The sequence below is a fragment of the Quercus lobata genome, chromosome 5, assembly GCF_001633185.2.
Source record: "Quercus lobata isolate SW786 chromosome 5, ValleyOak3.0 Primary Assembly, whole genome shotgun sequence".
Lineage (NCBI taxonomy): Eukaryota > Viridiplantae > Streptophyta > Magnoliopsida > Fagales > Fagaceae > Quercus > Quercus lobata.
This window is the reverse complement of record NC_044908.1, coordinates 56,206,482-56,215,796: the sequence shown is the minus strand read 5'-3', so window position 1 is coordinate 56,215,796 and position 9,315 is coordinate 56,206,482. Positions and strand designations below refer to the sequence as shown.

The 9,315-nt window shown below is 38.2% G+C and overlaps 1 protein-coding gene across 1 annotated transcript; it reads right to left on the bottom strand.

Annotated features, from left to right (window-relative positions):
- Nucleotides 1–267: 267 nt before the first annotated feature.
- On the bottom strand, nucleotides 268–963 carry LOC115990739. The gene has a single exon (XM_031114534.1). The coding sequence runs from the start codon at nucleotides 961–963 to the stop codon at nucleotides 268–270; it is 696 nt and encodes a 231-aa protein (XP_030970394.1).
- Nucleotides 964–9,315: the final 8,352 nt, after the last annotated feature.

The following is a 9,315-nucleotide window of genomic DNA, read 5'->3' as shown; positions in this document are numbered from 1 at the left end:
AAAGTTAGGACATGTACAACAACAACAAAAGGCAGAAAATTTTTATATAGAGCGAGATATTTCTACATGCAAAAGTCCGAATCGATGTTTACGCTAACCATTCAAAAAAAAAAAAAAGGAAAAAAAAAGTGAAAGACAAGTAAAGAGAAAGGAAAAAGACACAAACAACAACATTACAAAAACGCAGCAAGCTGTGTTCTCCTACCATAATTAATATCTACATTCATATTTGAAAGTTTTATTTTTTTGAAACTTTGGCTGAAGTTTCTAGCTAGTGGATTGAAGTCGAATTTCTCTGTTAAACCTCTGAATAAACTCATCTACTCTTCTGTTCAGTTCCTCATCCGACATAGTTGAAAACTCATTTTCTTCATTCTTTTCAGTCTCTGAACTCCTTATAATAATGTTCTTGCTCTCGTCTATCACCACCCTTTTGGCTTGCTCCGACTTACTTCCACAATAAGTTTTTGCTTTAATCTTTTCTCGTAAATCTTCACTAGGCTTTTTGGAATCACTTTTGATAACAACTTGCAAGTTTCTTTCAGGGAAAACTTGTACTTCTTGAACTATTACTTCTCTCATTTCTTGAAAACTATTGACCTTTTGCTTAGGAGTGCTTTGCTTAACAATTTTTTGGTATTGTGGAACGAAGGATGGAACATTTTTCACTTGGGTACGCATCACGTACTCTTGGTATAGGTCTTGTTTCCCTTTGGATGAGGTATAGGCTCCATAGTCAACGGCAATGATGAGTATGAAAGTGTTGGAAAGGAAAAACCAAAACTTGGTGTTGTAAAAGAGAGTGGAAGGAGACAAGTTGAAGATATATAAGACGGAAATGTAAATAAAAATGGAGAAAATAGAGGCATAGATAGACAAACCCTGGGCATTTTGAGGATAATCTTTGGAAGATTTGTACGGTTTGATTGAATCTTCCACTAGATTTGGTGGTGTTTTGGCCATGTTTAGAAGAAAAGGAAGAGGTTAAGACTAGAGGGTTTGTGGGGTAAGTGGGGCTTAGAAGTTAGAGCTCTCTTGCAAAGGGAATTTTTTGGTATATAAATTTAAAGTTGGTGGAAGTACGAAGAAGGAATATATAGGGGTGACTAGGGTGCCTAATAATTGAATCACTTCAATTACAAATATCCCTTTATGAGGTGACATAAATTCAATGGTTGAAGATCACTTTGGAAATTGAGTGAGATTTATTTCGCCCGTAATTCAATTTTGGAGATTTGGATGAATTGATTGTCACTAGATTTGCCTCCTATATAAGAAGCACGGTGGGAGGTCATTCCCTTTATTTGCAGACCCTTTGAGCTTTTTAGATTCCTAACTCTCCAATTGTTCCCAAAGTCCCCATTACCAGTGTGATTGAGCTTTAGGAGGTAGAATGTTCAAGGCTAGGGTGAGGGTGAAGGAACCACACCCTCTGTAAGAGCCTTGGGTATCTTCGAGATTCAGAATGGCCCGGTCAGGGCAAGGAAGACAAAGACTCAAGACATTTCTTCCCCTCAATAAGGCAAGAGAGGAGCCTCTTCTTCCTTCAGCCAAAATCCGAAGTAGGTGAAGGTCGCATCAGATTTTTGGTGCGACAGCACTGGGACTTCCATCCGGTGCTGTGTGCTATGCACGTGAGGGCTTGGACTTCCCATTGCTAGTACCGTCCGTGCTTGCTCGATTGCTGCTAAAGCAGGTATGGGGATTTGGCATCCCCGCTTCTTCCTCTCTTCCATCACTGGTGCCATCCAGACTTGCCTAGTCGCTGCTAGAGTAAGGTTGTGGACCAGGTGCCTCTGCTTCTTCTTCTCTTCCATCACTAGTGCCACCCAGACTTGCTTAGTCATTGCTAGAGCAGGTATGGGGATTTGGCATCCCCGCTTCTTCCTCTCTTTCATCACTGGTGCCATCCAGACTTGTTTAGTCGCTGCTAGAGCAAAATTGAAGGATTTATCATTCCCGTGTATTCCCCCTTTTTTTTTATAGTTAACTTATGACATAGGTTTGTCGAAGCCCTTTTATGTATATTGTACTATCTCTTTATCTAATAAAAGATGATTTTATCGTATTTTATGTATCCTTTCTTTTCTGCAATAATTATTATGTGAGTGAATGTACTGTCTTTTCTTTCGAATTGTACTTAGAACTAATGCTCTTGTCGGTAAAGAGTTATTACTTTGAGCTTATCGAAACCTACAGGCATAACAATGCCAACTTTAAATAGGTTAACTACATAGGACTAACCAGGATAACAGTCGCATGTTCTGTATTGCGAACGGGGTGATTGCCTGAGGACGTGTAATCTAAAATAGGCTGTCCGAGGGGACCGTTGGGTACTAGGTTCCTTTTCTGCGTTTTCGATGATATTTGTAGTTTTAACTTGTTTTAGGTGTCTGGTCCGAGGACAGAGGCATAATATACCTGGCCTAAACACTCAGAAAGGCACCATTGTGTGTTAGTTCCTATAAGGCCGAGGGGCCAAGGACCATATGAGACCTCCATTCTGCCTAGGGCTTAGGTCTTTCTTAAAGTTTCTAGTTTCCATAAGTTTGAGTCCGAGGACCATGCAAGATCTTGGTTCTGTCTAGCATTTAGGCTCCTGGAGTGTCTAGTTTCCCCATAGGTTTGAGTTCGAAGACCATGCAAGACCTTGGTTCTGTCTAACACTTGGGCATTGGAGTGTCTAGTTTCCCCATAGGTTTGAGTCCGAGGACCATGCAAGACCTTAGTTCTGTCAAGCACTTGGGCATTGAAGTGTCTAGTTTCCCCATAGATTTGAGTCCGAAGACCATGCAAGACCTTGGTTCTGTCTAGCACTTGGACTCTAGGAGTGTCTAGTTTCCTCCATAAGTTTGAATCCAAGGATCATGCAAGACCTTGGTTCTGTCTAGCACTTAGACTTTTAGAGTGTCTAGTTTCCCCATAAGTTTGAGTCTGAGGACCATGCAAGACCTTGGTTCTATCTAGCACTTGAGCCTTGGAGTGTCTAGTTTCCCCATAGGTTTGAGTCCGAGGACCATGCAAGACCTTGGTTCTGTCTAGCACTTGAGCTCTTGGAGTGTCTAGTTTCCCTATAGGTTGGACCATGCAAGACCTTGGTTCTGTCTAGCACTTGGGCGTTGGAGTGTCTAGTTTCTCCATAGGTTTGAGTCCGAGGACCATGTAAGACCTTGGTTCTCTCTAGCACTTGGGCGTTGGAGCGTCTAGTTTCTCCATAGGTTTGAGTCCGAGGACCATGCAAGACCTTGGTTCTGTCTAGCACTTGGGCTCTTGGAGTGTCTAGTTTCCCCATAGGTTTGAGTCCGACGACCATGCAAGACCTTGGTTCTGTCTAGCACTTGAGCTCTTGGAGTGTCTAGTTTCCCCATAGGCTTGAGTCCGAAGACCATGTAAGACCTTGGTTCTGTCTAGCACTTGGGCGTTAGAGTGTCTAGTTTCTCCATAAGTTTGAGTCCAAGGACCATGCAAGACCTTGGTTCAATGTCTAGTTTCTCCATAGGTTTGAGTCCGAGAACCATACAAGACCTTGGTTCTGTCTAGCACTTGGCCGTTGGAGTGTCTAGTTTCCCTATAGGTTTGAGTTCGAGGACCATGCAAGACCTTGGTTTTGTCTAACACTTGGGCTCTTAGAGTGTCTAGTTTCCCCATAGGTTTAAGTCCGAGGATCATGCAAGACCTTGGTTCTGCTTAGCACTTGACCGTTGGAGTGTTTAATTTCTCCATAGGTTTGAGTCCGAGGACCATGCAAGACCTTGGTTCTGTCTAGCACTTGGGCTCTTAGAGTGTCTAGTTTCCCCATAGGTTTAAGTCCGAGGACCATGCAAGACCTTGGTTCTGTCTAGCACTTGGCCATTGGAGTGTCTAGTTTTCCTATAAGTTTGAGTCTGAGGACCATGCAAGACCTTGGTTCTGTCTAGCACTTCAAAAGGTTCCGGTTTAGCCTTTGGCTTCTTTGTTTTAGGGAATTTAGTGAACCGAAATATTAGGGGTCTCAAAAGTTAGCCCCTTGACAAGTGCATGGGGATGCATATCTGACGTTCGAAACCCCTTGAACTGCGCTGTCTCGCAGTTCTCCCCTCGTAGTGAACACTTTGAAGTGTGAACCAAAATGGAGTCTGAGCCATGATAATGGCGGTGTGTTTCTAGGAATGATGGGGGGCTTTCGCGTAACTTGCACCACTGCCAAAATGATCCTCTCGAGGGATTCTTGTTGATAGAAGCTTGACCGTGACTAACCATCATATTCGCCAATGCATAAGCTCTTCCCACACACGGCACCAATTGTAGGGTCCGACTTTTCTGATCTAGCCCTCTATGTGTGGGACTTTAGACCAGCGAGCCCGATATAATGAATTTGCAGAGAATGGGTCAAAGAGCTAGGCTTTGGTATATGTACAACAGTTATCATGGTGTTTTACTCGATAGGATGAGATGGACTGAGTTCATCTGGGAGAATTGATCCTCAGTACAGTTCCGGGAGCCCTTTTTGGTCCCTCTTGTGTGTTGGGGGGTCTTCGCCCCCCCTCATTTCTGCTTCTTTTTACTCCCCTTTTATAGTAGTTTTCTTCCTTTTGAATGGGGTCTCTAGGGTAGGTACTTGTCCCATCAGCCATTCCTTCTAGTTGTTGGGAGTGGTTGTAAGAATAGAGAAGTATGGCCGTGTCAGGCACAAGGCACTGAATGCCATAATGGCAGCCCTTCCTTTAAACACTTTCGTTGTCCTTTTCTACTTTAGTACATTTCCCGCTCCATGGGATGATAGGGAGTGTCACTACCGGTGGCAGGTTGCCTCCTCCATTCTCGGCTTCACTGTGCCGAGGAGGGCTCTCCCCATGGCCGAGTAAGGGCCTTTCCTCCCCACGACTGAGGAGGGATTTTTCCCTTAGGCTGGGCCTTTAGTCCAATATAGACATCGACATGGGCCTACTGGTCTTTTACCCCCCCTTCCCCCACAATGGCTATTGGCAGAACAATTTTGGCTATTTCAGTAGCTTCTCAACAAAAATATTGTAATTTTTAAGTGGATTTGATCAATTAATTAAATTGGTAAAAAAATTTGTGGTTGAATAAAAGAATTTGATTAAATTTAAATCTTATGAACATCTACATTAAAAAGAAATCAATTAATGTCCTAATTTGATAGTAAAATCAATTATCACATAACTAGCATTATAGTTTTAAAATTATATCAAATCTAATTATATTAGAGAAAAATATTTTTTTACACTCGTTTATATCTATTATCTCATATCAATAATTTACAATTAATATAGAAATATTTACATTTTAACACAAAAGTGAATAAATAAGCAAATACAATAAAACGAGTATAAGAGTATAAAAGGCTAAATATTACACGGAAGATTGCTAACTGCCAAAAGAATTGTGGTAATAGCTTGTCTATGGAACTAGAGTGGTTGTAATTGACAGCTAAATAAGCCAAATCTTAAAGTAAGTCAGAGCAAACGCCAAGTCATCACAACACGGCTGCATGATGACACGGGGCAGTTGTGCATTTCATTAACATTTTGTGCTGTCACCCGGATATGCCACTTAAGGTTTTTCCTAATTATGGATTACCTACTGTACATTTTTAAACCCTTTAAAACACAAGTTGATTAACCTAATTATTTAGTCAAGTGATTACTTAGGTAAATTATTCAAATTTATGTTAACACAAGTAAATCATATCAAATAAACAATACAAAAAATAAAGAGCATAATGATATGATAACCCAGAAAAACCAAACTAGTAAAAAACCTGGAAAGGATTTAACCTAACTATTCTCAAGGTAAAACAGATCCACTATGAAAGAATTGAAGTTTTACAATAGCTACTTAGACCACTAACATCCTATTACTACATCGAGTAAAAAACTTACTACCACAATCACATGACAGCTCTAAGTCCACGAATTACTTCTTTTCTTAATTTACAGCAACCACAAGTACTCCCATTTGTGTTTTTCTTTAAACAGCAACTGAAGCGATCACCAAGCTCTCGACATCAATCTTGATCTTAATAACCCCAAGTGTGTATGAAGGCAAACACCTCTAGATCTCAGATTCACACACACAACATATCAACAACATAAAAATGTGGCTAGAATTTTTCCTTTTATACTTGAAGCAAAACATAAAACCCTACACGTTATATGAGCTTAGGCTAAGTTGGAAAATTCTGCCAAAAAAAAATCTGTATGAGCTTCGATTGATCGAGCCTTGCAGAAATTAAAAAATAATTTTCTACAGTTACTCAATTCCAACTTTACACATACACACACTTTGAGCAGCCTAAATTTAGACTAAACGTTTTGATCATGGTTTGCCAACATATACATATTGAAGTTCTAATACATTAGTTCCTAATTTCTTAGAACCTAACGCCTACAATTGAACATTTGCTTCAATACCCAGTTAGACTTGATCTTGTAACAGATTTCTTTCCTTTGTTGCACAAATTTCCAATATGTGACTAACTCTTTTGCTCGGATCTCAGTATGTGACTACCTCTAACAACTTGAATGATTGTTGTTGGCTACAAAGTTCTTCACTTCATTAACGATGAAGAACAGGAAGTACTTGGTTAATTGCAAAATCTTAAGGCATACAAAATGCAGTAGCTTCTTACAGAGTGTATGAGTTTTAGGTCTCTATTTTCATGTGTGATAACTTTTAAAATAAGCTTTATATATGACTATGGTTGTATGAAGAGAAACCCTAATTATTCAAGTTATCATGGGTTGAATTTCAGATCTGGAAATTCTAAAATCATAAATCTCGATATATCTAGCTTGTGTTGAGCTTCTCCATTAATCTTTGATAGCAGTATCTGTCGAGCTTATGTTGAGACTTAATGAAACAATTTTTCTTCACTTGTTTCTTGAATCAACCTTCCTGTCTTTAATGATATCACTTGATATGTTGGAACAACATACTTCTTGATATATTAAACTCAACTTAGATCTACCCAATTACAAGTAAAGTGTGTTTTGTCAAAGGATTAGCCAATTACATAAAAAAAAATGACCCTAACACACGTTTATTACTCTTTAGCATTTTCTCTCCTCTTGCACTCTCTCTCCCTCTCTTTCTCCTCTCCAACGTTTATCCAAGAGTCAATTATCTCTCAAAATCAAAAGTTAAATAGACAATGGGTCTATGCTAATGTGTTTGTTGGTTGGAAGTTGCTAGGTTGATGCAGCCGGTTTGATGTCGTTGATTGTGGTGGTGAGTTTGTGCATTAGATGCAGCAATGTATTCGAGTTTTGGTTGAAGCGACAATTGGTTTGTGGTGATGGGTTCAAGGTTGATAAGCCTAATAAGTTCAGGCGATGATAGGTTTGGGTACCTTAAATGTGTGATGGTTGGGTGGGTATGTTGAGACTTGAGAGTTTTGAGTTGTTGTATTTAATTTTTTTTATTATCATTAAAGCCTTGAAAACCTAGGCAAATTTCTTCATTAAAGCCTTGAAAACAGTGTTTTTGCTATTTATAGTAACATTTGCTTTTCCTTAACAACTTTTAGTTTAAAAGTTAAATCAAGTCTAGTCTATTTTAGGATGTCTATTAGAGACAGTATTTTCAATTGCTGCAATTATCTAAAATTTGCTATTTTTGGCAAAAATAACTATTTTACTAACTAATTATGTGATTAGTGCAGATTAGGGTTTCCGGGCGTTCTCATAGCCACCCTAAAGTTTCTTTACTTTTTAAACATATTATAGCCTCTAGGGCAATTCAGTTTTTATATTTATAAAGATACAGACTTTGTCCATTTCTCTCTAATGGATTCTTGAATTTTATTACCTTGTGGATTCAAGGAATCCCCTTGTATATTCAAGTAATGCCCTCGTGGATTCGAGATTTTTATTCAGAAGCTAACATGTTTGGTTTCTTTTTTCATTTAGAAAGCAAAATATTTGTTTTCTTGTAGCTTCCACGACATCATTGATTCATTAACATATATATATATATATATATATAGCAATGTTTCTAAGTTGTGTTGGAATAATTCCCGTACCACCTGCCTCTTTAGGTTTAGATATATTATCCCATTAAATGGTATGGCATGCCCTATGTTGGTCTGAATCTCCCCACAAAAAGCCATCCTCTCTCTCCTATTTTAAAGCTCCCGTTTTCAACTCAACCCCAGTTGTTCCTTTTCCTTTTGTATTAATTTTTGTGAGAGGAATTGTTTTGGGGTTTTGATATTGTTTTTGGTAGCTGTGATGAACTTATATATAGATGCATAGACTATAGTCGATTGCTATATTTAATTATGTACTGAGCTTCTTGCTCCTTGCCGATTCCCTGTTAATAATATCTAGTATTACCATATGAAGGCCACATGAAAGTTATTATTAGAAATGAGGTGTGAATGGCAAGGAAGCCAAAATTTCTTACATCTTCCTAGAACTCTTTGTGCTAGTTTTGATTTTTCCCCCTTCATGTACAGCTTCTTTAATTTATTTTTGATGTAAGGTACTAATGATGGTTGTTTCATTTATTTTCAGGAATCTACCCACTATTCAAACTTAGAGAGAGTTTCGTGTCCTGCGTTGGAGCCCATTGAGAGCTATACTAAACTAAATGCTGACGATAACACAGGTCGAAAGACTCGAAATTAGTAACTCTGTTGGTTGAACATTAAATCAATCTACTATATTTTATGTTCTTCATAGGTGGAAATGGCCGCCATGAAAAACTTCTAGGATTGCCTATGAAGCCCCAACCGAAATTGAAGAACAATATATCGTTTCTTTTTGTTACACTTAACTATTTTTTTGTGAATAAAGCTTTACAAGTCAATATGACATGTAGCAAAGTTTTTTTTGAGAGAGTTTTAACCTATGACGTCCGTTCTGATGATAGATCTTTATTATTAAACCAAGACACGAATTAGTTTTTGGTGTAGACGAGGATTAAATCCCAGATCTCTTATATAACTATCAGAGACTTTACCAGTTGAGCTAACTAAAACCCAAAACAGAGTATAAAAATAAGAGAAAAAGGAAACTAACAAATGTGGAATGCTCATTTGACTGCCTATATTTCTATGCGTTTACTTCATGCATGCGGACCCAAGTCTACCAATTTCTGGTCACTATTAAAATTCACAACTCTCTAAATTGAATGGAAGCCTTGATTTCTTGTCAAACATAAAGAATGAAGTCTCATGTTAACAGGCCACAATTGTTAGTAAATCATTTCCAAAAAAAAAAGAAAAATTGACAATAATTTTGTGAAAAATATAGAAAACCATAAAAAAATTAATTATTTTATCATTTTTCATAAAACTAACTATTTATATAT

Excerpts from the sequence above, each read along its gene's own strand:
- LOC115990739 (XM_031114534.1), bottom strand. The coding sequence starts at position 963 with ATGGCCAAAACACCACCAAATCTAGTGGAAGATTCAATCAAACCGTAC.